The sequence below is a fragment of the Stigmatopora argus genome, chromosome 4 (assembly GCF_051989625.1).
Source record: "Stigmatopora argus isolate UIUO_Sarg chromosome 4, RoL_Sarg_1.0, whole genome shotgun sequence".
Classification (NCBI taxonomy): Eukaryota; Metazoa; Chordata; class Actinopteri; order Syngnathiformes; family Syngnathidae; genus Stigmatopora; species Stigmatopora argus.
This window is the reverse complement of record NC_135390.1, coordinates 13355038-13373616: the sequence shown is the minus strand read 5'-3', so window position 1 is coordinate 13373616 and position 18579 is coordinate 13355038. Positions and strand designations below refer to the sequence as shown.

Genomic DNA, 18579 nt, shown 5'->3' with positions numbered 1-18579 from the left:
CATTATCGACGGAAACTGAGAAGGCAACACTTGCACAGCCTCAGCAAGCTGGACGCTTGCTTTGCTTCTTCAAGCAAATATTATTACAATTATTAGCGTACTTTTGTGGATTAAGAATTTAGTAATGAATTCGTGGTTGACTGGGAAGCGATTTGGTGGTAAAAGTCAAGAACGAAGAGGAATGCCAATGCGGTTACGCTAGCTAATGTTAGCCTAGCCTCGGTGATTACAAACATCGGGGGACTCCAACCCCAATGACCCCCACTTTTTTTTCCTTTATTTTTTGCAATGACTCAATCTTGATCTTTTGAAAGCCCTTCTGAGAAAATATCATCGGTCGATCGTGGCTCCATCTCTAGGATGAGAAACTGTGAGTACCAGCAGATCGACCCGCTAGCGCTGTCGGTGGCGTCCGCTTCGGTTCAGAACCGAAGCGATCAGAAAAAAGTGGAGCAGCAACGAAGAAAATGGCAAGTGTTCCCGGGGAAGAACCGATTTTTCTGCGACGGACGGGTCATCGTGGCTAGACAGAGCGGCGTCCTCCCTCTCACGCTGGGGCTTATTGTTGTCACCTGTGGCCTTTTCTTTGCATTCGAGTAGGTAGTCGGTCAAATCAAGTATGGTTTTGCTTTGTTGGGGCTATCATCGTCCACTTTTCCAGTTAATGCTTAACTTTATTTCTTCCTTTCTTCTAGTTGCCCATTTCTGGTGGTGCATTTGACAGTTTGCATCCCAGTGATTGGTGGAGTGCTTTTTGTATTTGTGGTCCTCTCCTTGCTGAGAACCAGCTTTACAGACCCAGGCATCCTACCCAGGGCCACCTTGGATGAAGCTGCAGACATAGAAAAGCAGATAGGTAAGATGCACCAGTTTTCTAGGCAGATGGACTAGAAAGAGCTCGGCCATATGTCCGCGAGGGACTATGCTCCCAAACCTAAGCAGCTTACCCCAATACCACTGCAGTACAGTAATCCCTCGAATAGCGCGGCTTCAACTATCGCGGTCATTTTTTCTGGGGGAATTTTTTTGGTCAATTAATTTTTTTTGTAAGTTCATAAAAATGTGAAAATCCATGCTGAAACTTGCAAGCGGAAGCCACTTCCCTGTCCTCCGCTTGCTACTAGAACTCAGCACTGAAGTAAAAAAATATATTATATATTTTTTCTTAGTTCATAAAAATGTGAAAATCCACGCTGAAATTCGCAAGCGGAAACCACTCCCCGGTCTTCCGCTTGCTACTAGGACTCTGCACTGAAGTAAAAAAACAAACAAACAAAATATTTATTTATTTTAAATAGGGGTGACTCTACTTCATCATTTTTCCTTTATCTCGCCCATGTCTGGTCTACATTAACCGCGATAATCGAAGGATTACTGTATTTTCTCCTGACTTTGTATGTGCACACAACATTTGAGTCATGTTTTCTACCTCAAGATACCTCAGGGTCCTCGTCCTATCGCCCCCCTCCAAGAACCAAGGAGATCCTCATCAACCAGCAGGTGGTCAAGCTCAAGTACTGCTTTACTTGTAAAATGTTTCGCCCTCCTCGGACCTCACACTGCAGCCTTTGTGACAACTGTGTGGGTAAGGATGTGGTGGGAAGTTGCAATATCGCTGAAACTATTTCAATTTTGTTTGTATTGAGCTTTTAAAAACACTTGTAATAAAAGCTACTAGGTAGGGAGGGAAAGTGGGAATTGAGAAAAATAGGAACAATTTACTGTAAAAGCAGGAGAAGAAAGAGCTGTAAACAAAACAACAACAAAAAAGAATTATTCTCAATATTTCTAGGTTTGGGTCTTAAATCTCGGCTCTGACCTTCCTGTGTGTTGTTCACACATTTCAAAAATTTGTGTTGATGTTTTACCCTCTACGTCAAGGGTGTCAGACTCGGGTTGGTTCGCGGGCCGCTTTAACGTCAACTTGATTTCACGTGGGCCGGACCATTTTAGATATAATATTTCGATTTTTATTTTTATAAATGGAATAAAAGCCCTGAAAAATCAGTTTTTATACATCTAAAACAATGTTTATTTTAGCTTTTTTTATATATATATTTTTTAGATTTTACAAAATGACTTGAACTAAAAACACAGAAAATTTTGATTCAAAAATTACAATTTTTGATTAAAAAAGGGGGAAAATCAGGAAATTTAAAATACATCTATACTCTTCATTTTAATTTTATCTTAAAACAGAAAGTCGGCACTCATGATTTACTTTCCCGGGCCACACAAAATGATGCGGCGGGCCAGATTTGGCCCCCGGGCCGCCACTTTGACACAGGTGCTCTACGTACAACACATTTACCTCCGAGAATTTACACTTTAGATAGAGGATATACAGCTAGTTTTCCAGTTTATTTGTGACTTTTATTTTGTGCTGCTCTTGCATCCAAAATTAAGGTCAACAGTTCTCATCTTGCTCTGTCAGCAAAACATGAGCGTTTTAATATCTGCTGTGTGTTTTGTTTTTTCAGAGAGGTTTGATCATCACTGCCCATGGGTTGGCAACTGTGTGGGCAAGCGCAATTACCGATTTTTCTACAGTTTTATCATCTCCCTGTCTTTTCTGACCTCCTTCATATTTGGCTGCGTCATAGCACACATTACTTTGCGTAAGTTAATCGACTTCAATTTCCACCGAGATAACCTGCATCACTGTAGTGCAATACTTTGCAGTTTATTTATTTCTTTTTCTTAAATAATCCAGGTTCTCAATCGGGTCAAAACCTCATCCAAGCCATTCAGGAGAGCCCTGCCAGATATCCTTTTTATGTGCATGTCTTCTTTTTGAATCTGTTGAACTATTTTGGAACTTGGTGTAGTTGTGGCTAGAAAGAACACAGCACTTCAAGCCGATCTCCATTCTAAACCAGTTCTTAATAGGATCAGTGTTGGCACACACAAACACAGATGGCTTTCAAACTGGATGGATGGCTGCCTCCTGTCACCATGTTGACGTCATCATTTAATACACACCTTTGTAGGAAACTATTTCGACCTGTGTGCGTTACACAGTACACAATAGAAAATTCAATAAGATTTTACTTTGCAATCTATTATAATATAATGTTCTTCAACATTTTTGATTGTGTCAGAGTAATTTCAAGAAAAAAAGGGTCCAAAATTGAATCTATTGATAACGCTGACATGAATCCTTAACTTTGCTTCTATACTGTGGTGGAGCTGGTTATTTGTTTCTTCTCCATCTGGTCCATTCTGGGCCTCTCAGGCTTTCATACCTACCTAGTAGCCTCCAACCTTACGACAAACGAAGATGTAAGTAAACCTTACATGACAAAATGATTTTATACACCGCATTCACTAACATTCATGCGTCCATTTATGGTTTTCTCCAGATTAAGGGCTCTTGGTCAAGTAAAAGGGGTACAGAGGAGTCGGGGAACCCATACACCTACAACAGCATCCTTGCCAACTGCTGTGTGACGTTATGTGGGCCAATGCCCCCTAGGTATGTGAAAGTTATTCTCTGGCAACAGTGGATCTATGTGTGACATATGTTAACAATCAATTAGTGCAGTGAATAAATAGATAATCCCACCCGGTCAATATGCTATATGGTATAAACTCAATTTGACATATTTGACATTAGCGTTTTCCGGACTATAAATTGCACTTTTCTTTACAGTTTTGCTGGTCCTGCCACTAATGCGTGATCATGCGACTTGTGTTTTTTTAGGCTATAGTTGTCTAAAAAACCCATGTTAACAGATGCCTATTTAGCCCGTTGTTCTCCATTTTATTATTTAACATATTTTTGTTGTCGGTTCAAATAAAATTAAAAATCGCCTACCCAAAAGTGCGATTTATACTCCAGTGCGACTTGTGTATATATATTTTTTCCTCTTCATTGTGTATTCTTTGGCAGGTGCAACTTATACTCACAATCGCTGTCCAAAAAAGGCAACAGCCAATTTAAAACCATTGTTCTCTCGAACTCTCGTGACAAGTCTACTGTGTTACTTTGTATCATTTCCTCGTTTTTCTACTTTTTTCCCCCCGTTACCCTTTAATAAGTCTTTAATGGTTGCTTCCAAGTCATTAACATTCTAATCATTCGACACTAAGCTTCACTTTTGTTGCTCATACACTTATTCTCCACGGGTTTTTTCTGCAACTTGTCGAACCTGTTGTGACTGCTCATTTTAAAACCACGGGCATATTTTGTGATTGGCAGCCTGATTGACAGGAGAGGCTTTGTGCCATCTGACGAGTCCGTCCCTGCCGCTTCAGCGTCGGAGATTGAGCTGCCGCCTTCCTTTGCGGCCAAGAATGATGCAAACATGGTAGGGTGAGCCAATTTGAAACTTCTATTTGCTTGCTGCTTAAGTGGTTTAATGGTGCATATATTATCCTGTTGATTAATGTTTTTCTTTTAGTTGACGTAGCCGTCTTGAATGGACTGCATCATGTCTATTTTTACCTTGAAAACATTTACGATTTTGATATTTAATAGAAGTTGTGCTGTGGTTGTCTACCTCTTATACATTGGGTTTAATGTACAGCACATAGTAACAACTTTTTGCTCTTATCATTCACCATTGTGCATGATATGATTTAACAGGAAATATTTCGGCATTTTATTTTGTATTTTAGCCATTTTGTTCTCCTATTGCAATCTACATTTACACTTAATTCATTAATAGTATGCTTGATTCCTCTTGCCATATTAGACATAATCAGTTTTGTTGAATTGAATACCAGGTGCATGACTTTGTTGTGTCGGAACTTGAATTGGGAACATCCTTAACAACAATAGTTTGTCTTCCCAGAAGAGTGGAACCTCCTAAACTGTGCTGTGATCTATATATTTTTTCCCCATTCCCTCTACATGTCCAAAAACATTGGTTACAAACACCCAAACTTTCCAGGTCACCTTTTAATGGCCAATGTTGTGCTGTATCCATTCCACTCACCAGGAGGAAACGTGTCAGGATTTTTCTTTGTCCTGCACAGCCTGAGAAACTATTCAGCATGAATAAGGTGGATGGTAAGCCCGGGGTCAATCATATCGCCACCACTTTTCTTCCTTCCATGACGTGCTGCAGTTTTTTTTATTTTTTTTTATTTTTTTGCGGATCAAGTCTCGTCCAATTTTATGAAATCTTAACTTTTGGGTGTGTTCACTAACGCCAATGCGCATGCTTCATTTGCTCTCCTTGAATTTCATGTCCACTCACCCATGTCGGAGATGGATCGCAACCACTTTGTGATGTGTCGCCATCACTGTGTTCTGTCTTTTCAATCTACATTTGTAGTGTTTTTTATAAGTCATTTCTTACTCTGCCGACATTATGATAAGCAAACAGGAGTCGATAAGTTTCACCTTGTTTCATGTGGTTGCCACCTGCATGCATTTAACCGTCCTTGCGTCTCAATAGACTGCTTGTAGTATCTCAAGCTGTCATTAGTCCCATTACTGCCTTCATTCATGCTGGAAGCTATCCAAGCTAACTAACAAATGAGACTTAATTGAGAAGAACGCTTTTCTTTTGTCCGCATTTGACTTTTTGCTTTCTCCTCCTTTTCCCGCGTAGTGCACACGGGGCACTAAAGATGTGCTCGAGAGGATGCTCCACTCCTCCGCCTTTTATGGTCTCTGCCGTCCCGGCACTCCCAAGACCACTCCTCTGGGTGCGGTGGTCACCAGCGCCCCTGCACGCGCCTTGGCGACACCCCCAACAACAAGGTGCTCGCACCAGCCCGCGGGCCCTTCGTGGCATCTCTTCTCCCGAAGCAGCGCGAACGACTCCATGCAGTCGACCAACCCTGCGTTTCGTTTGGCATCTCCTTCGCCGTCTCTTGGTCGGGCCACGCTGGCTCTTAGCGAGGCCCCCGACATCGGGTTTATCCCATTACCTTGAGCGTGTCCACTCGGTGGTCCCCAAAGAGGTTTTTCTCCTCAAGTTCTTCTGCTCCTGGTTAGTGCTGAAGTATGGATTTCAAACTTGATTAAAAGTGCAGAAGTGGACATTTGACACTTCATTGTTTAAACAACCCAGCGCATTCCTCTACATTTTTACAGTAAAGAACATGAAGCCATCGAGGCAGGTTGCCACAGTGGTTAATTTCCTGCTCAGGTATCTTATGCAAACCGCTCTGAAAATGAGATTCTGGATGATGGACAGAAAATGTCACTGGACTATAAGCGATCCATTTTGGAGAAAGTCCGAGTTTGATGGGGTGGTAGTGAACCTATCCCACACAAATCAATGAATGGCTTAACCTAAAATTCCCTATAGATACAATACAAACACTTAGGATGTGTGGGAATCCACTACATACATATTTTTCTAATTATCTGACCTACATTGGACTGCAGTAGAAGTACGATACTGGTTGTGATTTAAAAAATATACTTGTAAGAGTTTTTCTGGGTTACTCTTACATTTCTAAAATGTTTGTATTGGTCAATTGAGGACCTCATTGTCCTTAGTGAATCGGAGTAAGTCAGTAGTTCTTTGTTTTTATTTATTTTTAATATATTACTGTCTATTAGTACTTGTCTTGTTTAATGAACTGGTGGGGCTCAACCAGGAAGTATAGGAAACAGATTAAGAGAAGGAATCGTAATGCGCCAAAGACAGGGTCAATATGTGAACCCGTTTCTGTTTGTTACTTGACTATTTGATATTTGGGAATCAATTATTTATTTGGCTGAATGTGTCCATGTAGAATTTATATTTTTTTAGTTTGGAAGATTGTTTCAGGAGTTGTGTTGCATTCATTTGTCAAAGTTGGAAGGGAAACTCATATTTCCGTGAGCGTTCCATGCTGATTGAAGTCATCAAAAACATTGTGTTTCCCTCTCAACTTGTGTGTATTTTGTATTGCATTTCAATCAAAACAAATTGTATTACATTCTCCTTAAAACTCAGAGAACAAGCCTCTGTTTCAATTGCATCTGAGCAAGTTAAAATGTTCCGTAGTTTTGAAACACTTCTGTTTGGAATCTGACTGAGGTCATTTTAATGTCTTTGTTTTTATGTTTTTAGCACATTGAGATTGCGATTTTGAGCTTTAGCCTTGGAATTTTGGCTTCGATCTTGTGTGGATTTTGCATGTTCTAATTCTGAGATGCATGTTTGTTTATTGAAGAACCTAAGTTGTCCATGGGTCTGAATGCAACAATTACTGGTTTGTGTCCTGCTATTTGCTAGCGACCAGTCTAGTTTGTTCACCGTCTCTTCGTCCAAACATGAGCCGTCACACTAGAGGTTGATATTTAGTTTTTGCCACTAGGGGCCATGGTGTGCTCAAGGATGACGCCGTATGCTTAGACAGCAGTTCAAAGAAGTAGACCAAAAGGCCTTTTGATGTTCTAGATTTATATTTTGTAAACCTGAACATTAGAGTTTGTCTGACTGACAATGTAACTGTTGAGCACTAAGAATTGTTAATAAAACAATCACATTTCGGGATTTGCGTTACGGCTCTTGTGTTTCTCTCCCATCCACAGAACGAGTTTTTCCAATTGCGGTGACAGTAAAACAGCGATGCTTGGCCTCATGGAAACAATGGAGGAGGCGCATGTTGAGCACACGTGTTCAGAATCTGTCAAATTTGATCTCAATATGCATAACAGGCGCCCGAAAGCTCCACTGGAAGACAGGTGAGGCATATTGTGTATATTATGAGTGTGTTGCTGAGATACAGTGAATGCAACCCAAAACAACGCGCAGTCAACTTCTGCACAAATAGGAGATAAACTCAGTGTTTGAAAAATGTCTTCTTTGGGAGGTGCCATACACCATTTGAAGATATTTCAATAGCACAACTGGTTTTGCTTGGAAAGGTACCCAATCTCCCAGTGTTTATTCTGCTTTCAAGAGACTGTTCGCCCTGTAATTACCCAGCTTGAAAATCAGAGGAAAACTTTGTCTGGATCTCAGGGTTAGCGAGGGGCTGAGGTCAAGGGTTAACCGCACTCAACAGTCCAGAAAAAAAAGAATAGCATTTGTTCATTTGGCTTAACTAACTAACCCCTTCTAAGAAACATCATTCATTATTGTGGTGCATTGGTTTTTTTATGTACAGTGGATGGAAAGCGTATTTATACTTTTTTGAGTTGTAAAAATGCTTCCTTGAATTCAATACGTATAAAATTGGTCTGATCTTCTGGTAAAATAGCAGGATTAAACAAATATTCTGCTCAAATTAATTCCACGCACAGTTGTTTTTCACATTTTGATTGAAGATCGCATGTAATCATTCACAGCACCAAGTGGAAAAAGTAACTAAAGCCTTTAATGCCCTTGCTGACATTCTGTAAATGTTTGCTTTCAGCCCTCCCAGTTAAAATAGATTGGACATCTAATTCCACCAATGGCAATGAATTTGTTAAATAAGTGGCTGATCCTCTGTGTCACCCTTATTCCAATTTTGAAGGTTAACACAACAGTCAAGCCAGTCTACAATCAAGATGTGGTTGAAAAACACCGGATTTATAATTAAAAACAAAGTCACTCAGTCAAATTTGAGCACTGACATGAGAGAAGGCTGGTGCAACATTTCTATTTCTGCTGTGAATACATTCAAACCTTTTTCTTTTCCTTTTGCAAAATCTAATTACTAGCTGGTTGGGTCAAAGTCAACCAAAAAAATCTTTTTCTCTGTCATACTTCTTGGAATTAGATTGCAAATTACACAAGTTTGAATTTGTCTTACTTCACTGTTAACGCTCCACCCTAAAAACGTATAATTTTAGGGCAACTTAAACCATTAGCATTCAAAGAAAATGTGATGTATTTACCAGGGTCTTTTATTTGGATCCTTTGCACGGATTTATACAAAACATAGTAACTGTCGTACGAGCTCTTGCCCATTTGGCAAGTGTTGTATTATCGGCAAACATCTAACAGACGGACAGATTTTGGCTTATTTCCTTTAATAGGAGAAATGGCAAAGCTTCATAGACTCAAGAGCTGCGTTGTGTTGTGAAGTAGGAACTCTCGTCAAAAGGAATTGAAACCGTTTGCCAAGTAGAGAGTGGCCTTTTGATGCAGTTTGCTTGCTAAAGTATGTCATGCTCTTGACCTCCACTGGCGTAGTAGAGGCAAAAAAAAAAGGCCACCCAGTTAGCCGGACACTGGCCAACTTTCAGAATAAGAGGGCGAGCTGAAAGTTAAAATAAGATGACTTTTTTATACCAGAGTAGTGTTCACATCAGGCAGACGTTTTGGCTTGGAATAAGTGCTGAGCTTTGCCGTTTTTGCTCCATAATTCCAAGGGACATGCGGTGGTTGTCACTGCAGACAGATTTCAGTCTCTCACACTTTTTGCGACTGGATTCAAGACATTGGTTATAACTGCGCACTGTAATTAGATGGAATAAAAAAATATGCCTTTCCAGCTAAAAGATAATAATACTCTTTTTTTTATCAGTGGGTGTCTGTGCGTTTTCATAACTTACTCTTAAATCACATGGTGCCTTTGACGGGAGTAGATGTCCAAAGAATTATGAAGGTGGGGCCCAAAAGTCAAGAAATGCGCTGTGAGGGGTTGGTCAGTTCGCAGAGTTGACACATTTTTGCCCTCTCTCGTCCGATGTGTATCGCAACCTTAACTGAGGGGTCACCAAACCGGTCCTGCTTTTTGTTCCAAATTCCAACAGTTCAAAGACCTGACTGGAATCCACTGAATCCACGTGTAAAAACACCAGTTTGGTGGCAAGATGTCATCTTATTTAATTGGAATGAAATCCTGCACCCAGCCGTTTGTGGAATATCTTCTATTGGGACCCCTGCTTTAAATCATGACAGGAGGTGTAAAATGAAGATCATAAAACTGCCTGAATAAGATATGATGGCACAGCTAATTTGAATGTTGAGTGAATCTGACTGCGCTGCATTCCACAACAGTGGGGAAACTCCAGAGTACTAGCACGTCTACATTCTCTTTTCTCTCTTAAATACCATCTTTTCCAAAATTATTTTACTTTTCTTTCATTGTTTTAAACTTTTCTGACACAGGGGTCTTGTACCCTCTTGTCGTGGCCTGTGAGAGGCAGGATGTCACAAGTCATCCATTCTGATACAAGATGAAGTTGAAATTTGTCAAAACGATGAAAAATATTACATGTACTGATTGTCACATTTAAGTGGTGGATGATGTTTGCTCAATGCTGACAAAGTTTGCAATGCAGTACAACCAAATATGCTGCAAAAGCGAATTTAATGCAACTACATGGTTGTTTTTGCCTGAAATTTGTTGGGAATATAGCCAAAGTATGCAGATGCCTCCTGAGAACAAGTGTGAGAATGCTTCCTTGAATTACGTTCACAATAAGTTGTGTGTGTGGACTTGTTTTAATGGTGTAGTGACAGGGAGGCAATTCAAATGTCACACGTGTATATAATTATCTTTGTGTTTGTTACCGCTGTGTCATAGCAAAAAATATTCCATCTTTCAGGGACAAAGATCAACTTTTCACATTATATTCGGGTATGTCACATCAATTCAAGGCATACCTTTACAACAGCAACATATTTAGATTAAATAGGATGTTGAGCGAGAGAGAGGCTTCTCTAGATTTTGCCCGTCGCTCGTATAAGAAGACTTATTTTCTGTCGTGACGATGCTCGCATCGTAAATAACCAGTAAGGCGAGATGCTGAGTCCGGTATATTTGAAGGTACGAATCCCATTTCGTTTTTAGAATCAATTGGTATTGGTTAGGTGGTTCCTTGTTAGTAGAAGTCATGGGGAGTCAGTCGGGATTTGTCCCTTTCTTGTGGTATAGAGAAATAGGAAAAAAAATGACGTTCTTTTTGGGTCCAATAATGTTGGCTATGGAGTTCTCTAAAGGGATTAATGCAAACTATTTGGTGAGTGTGGGTTTTTTGACAGGGTTGAGATGGATGTTGGTATGGGGCAACCATGTAACTAGTTGAACAGAGCTGCCGCTATCACGTTGGGTTTAGAAAAGCACTCTTGAAGTCTTGTCCAACACAGATGCAAAGCTGCATCCAGACTGCTTGGATTCTTTTGGCATGGTCTTAAGACTCCTTTCCCAGCCACTTAATGAGCAGGTCTAGGTCTTCCCTGGCAGTTGACACTAACCCTCATGGCATTAGAAAAGTTTGAAGGCCATCATGCGAAACTCACAGCCCGGTCATCAAATTTACTTAGACCTGTAGTTACAAACTTTGTGGTCCAGATACATGGTTTTGTTTTTTCCCCCAACATGTCAGAAATTTGACTCAGAGGAGACAGTTTTCAATTGGTTCTTTGTAAAAGTGTGGGGTGGCTGTCTTCTTATGACTTTGATGCTGGCTGGTTGAGCACTAGACAATATATAAACCATTTAGAATTTAAAATCCAATCGCTCAGTTGGCAGTCAATGTTGTTGTTCTTAATATGGTGAAAAGTATACAGCACTTCCTTAAATATGTGTCTCCCCGTCGCATTGGTACACATCTCATTTTCTGAACCTCTTAATTAGGGTAGCGGGGGTGGGGGGTGCTGGAGCCTATCCCAGAGGACTTTGGGCCAGATGCAGGGCACGAGGAGACGGACAACCATGCACACTCACCCATAACTAGGGACAATTTAGAGCAGGGGTCTCGAACTCAATTTACCTGGGGGCCGCTAGAGGCCGAGTCTGGGTGAGACTGGGCCGCATCAGGATTTCCACAAGAAAAGCACTGATAAAACTTTCCAACGTTATCAAATATCTTTATTTTTTAACAAAAAATAATGAATTAAATAAATTAACTTAAAGATGAATACAAAATAAATCAATCAGTAATATAAAACCAAATAATACTAATGAGCATACAGTAGATATACACTGGCTGGCTAAGTAGAGAAAATGAATTATTTTTATTCCGTTTCAAATGTCTGTATTAACAGCTCTTTAACCTTTAACTTTCTGAACTTGAATGGAACATTGAACATGAAATATTCTGAACACGGCTTCTTTTGCCTACTCCTTGCTGCTAGAGACCTGGCAGCGCTTCTTCTCACATAGTCACATTTGGCTTGAGGGAGGAAGCAGTGGAGACCCTCAGTAGAGCTTGAAGATGCTCATCAGTAAGTCTGGACCTGTACTTGGACTTATTGAAGTTCAAGGTGGAGAAGAGCTTCTCACACAAGTATGTGCTCCCAAAAAGGCACATGGTCCGCTTGAACCTTCGGGAAAGTTCAGGGAAGCTGGGGGTCAACTCTCTCAAAAATTGCCCAAGCTTGTCTGCTTCTCCACTCACCTCCCTGAACTTGGCTTTGAGTGCAGAGTTGCACTGCAGGTCAATGAGCTCCATTTGAAGCTCAGGAGGGGCATCTTGCACATCAAAGGAGAAGGGGTCCGCAAAAATTTGAAATGTGGCTTTGTGTGTCTTGAAGTCTGCAAATCTGTGATCAAATTCCTCCTGTAGCTTCGAAATGGCCTCAACATACTTCTCACCACTGAATGGTGTGCCTGCATCCACGAGAGCCTTGCATGCTGGGAAATGGCAAAGGTTTGTCTGAGAGAGCTGGGCTTTCCATAACACAAGTTTAGTGCAGAATGCTCTCACGTTGTCATAGGCAGCACTGACAAGTTGCCCCTGGCCTTGTAGCTTCTTGTTCAGTACATTAAGCTCATGTGTGATATCAACAAGAAAAGCCAAGTCCATGAGCCATTTGGGATCACTTAGCACAGGATCAATCAACTCACAAACGGCGTAGCTAGCTTTGACTGCTGCATTACTGTCTTTGGTAGCCTTCTTGAAGAGATCCTGTTGCCTCAGAAGACGTGTTTTAAGACTGGCAACCTGGTTGGCTCTCTCATCTCCCTGGTATTTTTCGTACTCCTCAGCATGTCTCATAGTACAATTACGTTTCAAATTGTATTCCTTGTGCACCGCAACTTTTTCAGTGTAAATGAGACACGTCGGGGTGCCCCTGTGTTCAACAAAGAAATATTGCACTCCCCACTTTTCTTGAAACTGTCTGTCAATGTTCCCTCTAATTTTTCATGTAAAACATGCTGTAAAACAAGAAAAACATGAGTGGACAGAGCTACTGCCACTGGCTGCCACTTAAACGGCGCCATCATGGGGAAAGGGGTAAAAAAAAAAAAAAAAAATTAAAAAAAAAAAAATCGATCTTTCATATTAAGACGGGGGCCGCAAATTATCGTCCCGCGGGCCGCAGTTGGCCCGCGGGCCGCAAGTTTGAGACCCCTGATTTAGAGTGTCCAATCAGGCTACCATGCATGTTTTTGGAATGTGGGAGGAAACCGGAGTACCCGGAGGAAACCCACGCAGGCCCGGGGAGAACTTGCAAACTCCACACAGATGGACGTGACCTGGATTTGAACCCAGGACCCCCGAGCTGAGAGCCCGACGTGCGTCACTTCCAAAACAAATAAATGAGAATATGAGATAAGTAGTTATAGACCTCCTCCTAAACAGAAGATAAGATCAATAATCATTACTTGATGTCAACTTGAGGAAACAACGGAATAACTTAAGAACCAAATAACAGAAACTTCTTAAATGGTATGCAACAATATTCAGTGGTGGACCATTATGGCTGCAAAGCCTTGTCTGCTGGCCTAGAGAAAAATATATGAATCACAGACTGATGTTAATTCTATTTTGTCCACGAGTACTTATGAAATAATTCCAAATTGTCTGTCAGCTTCCTTTCATTGCTTTTTCCCTGGTTGCGATGCTTCCAGATATGTTTTCATATTTCAGCATTTAACCAATCACATTTCAGCCATTATTTGTTACCAGGGTCAAAATCTACATGGAGGCCCTGCAGGATAAATTAAGCGTCTATAAAACTGTTGCTTTAACCAAAGTGCAAGGGTGTCAGACTCGGGTTGGTTCGCGGGCCGCATTAACGTCAACTCGGTTTCATGTGGGCTTGACCATTTTAGATATAATATTTATTTTTATTTTTTAATAAATGGATTAAAAGAACTGGATTAAAAGCCCTGAATATTCTGATTTTTATAGATCTCAAACAATGTTTATTTTAGCTTTTTTTAAAATATATTTTTAGATTTTACAAAATGATTTTTGAACTAAAAACACAGAAAAAAATGATTAAAAAATTACAATTATTGATTTAAAAGGGGGAAAATCAGGAATTTTAATATACATCTATACTCTTGATTTTAATTTGATCCTAAAACTGAAAGTCGGCACTCATGATTTACTTCCTCGGGCCGCACAAAATGATGCGGTGGGCCAGTACTCGTACGAGTCGTACGGTGTTTGTAAGGTTTTTTGGGGGTTTGTAAGGGGAATCATAATCATTTATAAGGGCAGTTATCGGCAGAGGTTGACAGGTATGTAAGTTAATATCACATTGCAGTATTGATTGGCCACTCTTTTCTAAACCTGTAGATAAAAATAAGACAGTTATATTCTTTGGCCAAATTTAATGTTATCAATTTATAAGAAAAAAGACTTAGAAAATAAACATTGAAAATTAAAAGCAATTTTACATTTCTTCTTGTGTTAAACAACACTGTCGTTTTGACGCCTTAATGCAGTGATTTAAAAATGGTAAACACTCTGATTGGTAAATATAGTGGTTGTGCAATGAGCTTTAAAATGTGTCGGACTTCAGACACTTGGATTTGCTTTGTGTTTATGTAGCAATGACAATAAAATGAGAGCAGGAAGGGAAAAAGACACGGGACGGAGTGACCGGCAGAAATGGATGCTGAGTCATTGGAAGGACATGACCAGACATAACAATGTTTTGACTTATTGCATGCTATGGTGTTTCCAGCATCTGAAAAATTAAGCTCTAGAAGGATTTTCTTTGGAGGTTCATGGCAGGAAATTGCCATATCCCACAGAAGAATACATCAAATGTACGGTTAAATTCTAAACAGTACTGTATAAGTTGATTTTTTTCCCTCATTCTGAAACATAACATGGTGCATCTGAGCGCCAGCTGCTATTCTAAGCCTTGCCGCTTGGTTGATAACTCACAGCAGCTTTTATCCATGTGGGCTTTACTTCGATGCTGCATGTGAAAGTCAAACCGGACCCACAATGCACGAATCTTCTGAACTAATGACAAACTGCGTCTTCCCTTTGATAATATGATTAAATCCGTGCTTTGAGATCTGTTGGGGTAGTTACTTACTCTTGGAATTCTAATCACCAGCACTATTTACTGCATATTATTTGAACTGGAACTTGATTACAGTAATCCCTCGATTATCGCGTCTTCACCTATCGCAAATTCACTACTTTGCGATTATTTTTTTAAAAATCCCAAACCTTTTTTTTTCTCATTTTCCATACCGCTTATCCTCACAAGGGTGGCGTTGCAGGGGCCTATACCCAAGGGGGACACCCTGAATTGGTTGGCAGCCAATCGCAGGGCACAATGGGACGAGAACCCTACACGCACACTCTAGGGACAATTTAGTGTTTGACCTACCATTCAAGTTTTTACGATGTGAGAGGAAACCGGAGTACCCGGAGAAAACCCAGGCCAGAAATATCCCAACTCAGTTTCGAACCGTGAGCCAGACATGCTATCCACGTCACCCAGTGGCGGTCCGTGCATTTTCTGGTAGCGCCTTCAACGTATCAATCCAACCCTCAAAAACTATTTTATGGCTATAAAACCTCTACTGCAGCTACAGCTGCGACACCTAAAAAAATAATCAATAAATCAATGCACAAAAATGGGGTAAAATCCACTTCCTAGCAGCATTTCGTGATTAAATACAAATACTGGAGCTTTTCAGACATTACAACCGGGCCGGGGGGGTGATTTTCCCGGGAAAAGACAGTAATGAACGTCAATGGCGTACGGGCAAACATTGCCCGAAAAATGGGGTAAAATCCAGCCGAAAACTGCATTTATTGATTAAATACAAATACTGGAGCTTTTTAGACATCAGAACCGGGCCCGGAGTATCATTTCCACGGTAAAAAGACAGCGGTGAACGTTGATACGTCCATATACGTCCGTCCATACGTGAAACGGCAAAAAAAAAATGCACTGCCACTGTTTAAATGTCTAGAAGTAAAAAACAAACACTAAAGTGCATGTCATCACAATGTTCATAATGTGCAATACTGTATTTTAAAGGATTAAAGCCCAACCCAAAAATATTTACAGCTACCCCACTAACTAATGCACGTTATGATGAAAACAATGTTTTTCTAAGTATGAATGCCCAATCAACACTTATTTACAGCCCCGCCCCACCCACTGACTAATGCATGTTATTATGAAAACAATGTTTTTTTTTTAAGTATTAAATTCCAACCCAAAAGCATTTACAGCGCCCCCCCCCCACACACACACACACTAACTAACGCACGTTATTATGAAAACAATTTATATTTTGTGTGTGTCTATTTTTAATAGGCGTGGCCGAGGTCACAGTTCAAATAGCTGACGTCAAACCCCAAATGGCTGATGAACCAGGAAGCAGCACGGGCGTGCACTGCAGAGCAGCTCAAAAGTGACGATTTGCCGAAGAAAGCCTGACAAACTTCTCACAGGACGATGCAGCACATTCGGTACGTTGTCATTTGGGGATTTCGAAGCCCTAGTTCTCGTCTTAAGAGTGATAAGAGCATGATTCGTTGACGTGATGTAGCCCCATGTGTGTGCACACAGCAAAATGTTTGCAAACAAATTGGCTACATTGCGTTACCGATCGCTCTTTGTTTAAAAAGAAATCATTCCATTGTGTGTTTCAGTCCCTCAACGAGCACAGACTGCTGGGAAACATCAAGAATGTGGCCAAAACGACCAGAAAGGGGCATCTTGTCGACGCCATAACAAAGTGAGTCATTTTTAAATAGTTCCGATTTTCTCTATCCGTGTAATATTTAAACGTCAGCGTTCAGTATTCAAGGCTTTGCTCAATTGGCTCGTTTTTCATCATGATACATTCAACTTTTGAATGTAAACACTAACTAGCTTGGTGTTTTTTTAATAGCAAAAACCTGTGGATAAATCACCCACACAAATGCCATTAGTGGATTTGTAAGGAATATACAGTAATCCCTCGATTATCGCTGTTAATGTAGACCAGACATGGCAGCAATAAATGAAAAACTAAAGTAGGGTCATCCCTATTGAATTTAATTTAAAAAATATATACTATAGTGGCAAGTGTAGGAGTAGCTTCCGCTTGTGAGTTTCACATCTTTGTGAACTTACAAATAATAATCGAACATAAGCTTTGTCATCATTGACTTGACAAAAGCCTAATTGTCATCATACCCAGATAACTGTATGACGAAATTGGTAATTGGTACAAAAAATCTGCCATGTAGTGGAACTGTGCACTCAAATAGATTATATACTTTTACCCCGTTAACTTTCTTAAAGACCTCAGGGCTTGGACCGTTTTATTTTTAGTTTTAAATGTGGTTTTGACAAAGCCTAAGACATTTATTCAACAATAGTGCCGTTGTCATTTTTGACTCATTTAAACATTTTTTTCCTTGGCATAAGAGAAAAATGGAAGCTTTTTGGATATTTATTTTTGTAAGAATGAATGGATTTGAAATAATTGACTGAAAAACTCAAGGCAGAAGTAGGATTTATTTTACTTATTATTTTCATGTAATTTCTACCTTGTGGGCCCCTGTCCAGTGTTTTCTATATTTCCCAGTGGAGGAAAACATGAAAAATAGACTGGATAGGGGCCTTTAAAGACTCTGATCATTTTTAGTCTCTGCAGCAGACTTTTTTGTTAAATTTGACTTAATTAGGACCTATTCTGTATTTCTTTTTTATGTAACTTAAGCTATTGTGCCTTGACCCCTTTTTGTTTTCCAGAATTCCACTCAAGGGGGACAAGGTTTCCTGCCTATGTACAGATAGGCTGACGCACCCCCTCATTTCTCGGTGCTGGGGGTTACGCCAGAACCTATCTCCAAACTTTTTCAAAATAAAAGGTGAGACCTTGTGAATGTTTTTTTTACTTAACTTTGTGTATTGACCCCTTTTTTGTTTTCCAGAATTCCACCCAAGGGGACCTGGTTTCCTGCCTATGTACAGATAGGCTGACGCACCCCCTCATTTCTCGGTGCTGGGGGTTACGCCAGAACCTATCTCCAAACTTTTTCAAAATAAAAGGTGAGACCTTGTGAATGTTTTTTTTACTTAACTTTGTGTATTGACCCCTTTTTTGTTTTCCAGAATTCCACCCAAGGGGACCTGGTTTCCTGCCTATGTACAGATAGGCTGACGCACCCCCTCATTTCTCGGTGCTGGGGGTTACGCCAGAACCTATCTCCAAACTTTTTCAAAATAAAAGGTGAGACCTTGTGAATGTTTTTTTACTTAACTTTGTGTATTGACCCCTTTTTTTGTTTTCCAGAATTCCACCCAAGGGGACCTGGTTTCCTGCCTATGTACAGATAGGCTGATGCACCCCCTCATTTCTCGGTGCTGGGGGTTACGCCAGAACCTATCTCCAAACTTTTTCAAAATAAAAGGTAAGACCTTGCAAATGGTTTTTTACTTAACTTTGTGTATTGACCCCTTTTTGTTTTCCAGAATTCCACCTGGTGCCAAGGGGAGTTTCTTCAAAGTTTTTCAAAATAAAAGTTTTTAAATGTATACATGT

General features: G+C 40.3%; 1 protein-coding gene across 5 annotated transcripts; it reads left to right on the top strand.

Moving 5' to 3' along the window:
- The first annotated feature begins 4 nt into the window (after nucleotides 1-4).
- zdhhc18a (zDHHC palmitoyltransferase 18a) lies at nucleotides 5-18572 on the top strand. Of its 5 annotated transcripts, XR_013300055.1 has the most exons (16): nucleotides 5-596; nucleotides 696-856; nucleotides 1436-1585; nucleotides 2481-2618; nucleotides 2714-2765; nucleotides 3180-3282; nucleotides 3363-3475; nucleotides 4202-4310; nucleotides 7484-7636; nucleotides 16359-16513; nucleotides 16697-16782; nucleotides 17787-17905; nucleotides 17969-18086; nucleotides 18150-18267; nucleotides 18331-18448; nucleotides 18510-18572. XR_013300055.1 is itself a non-coding variant. In XM_077599043.1 (10 exons), the coding sequence occupies exons 1-9, from the start codon at nucleotides 361-363 to the stop codon at nucleotides 4983-4985; spliced, it is 1104 nt and encodes a 367-aa protein (XP_077455169.1). In that variant the 5' UTR covers nucleotides 5-360; the 3' UTR covers nucleotides 4986-5014; nucleotides 5562-5706. The 5 variants fall into 5 exon arrangements, 3 of the variants coding, with proteins under 3 accessions (XP_077455169.1, XP_077455170.1, XP_077455168.1); XR_013300056.1 differs by lacking the exon at nucleotides 17787-17905; XM_077599043.1 differs by lacking the exons at nucleotides 7484-7636; nucleotides 16359-16513; nucleotides 16697-16782; ... (3 more) ...; nucleotides 18331-18448; nucleotides 18510-18572 and adding exons at nucleotides 4944-5014; nucleotides 5562-5706.
- The last annotated feature ends 7 nt before the right edge of the window (nucleotides 18573-18579 follow it).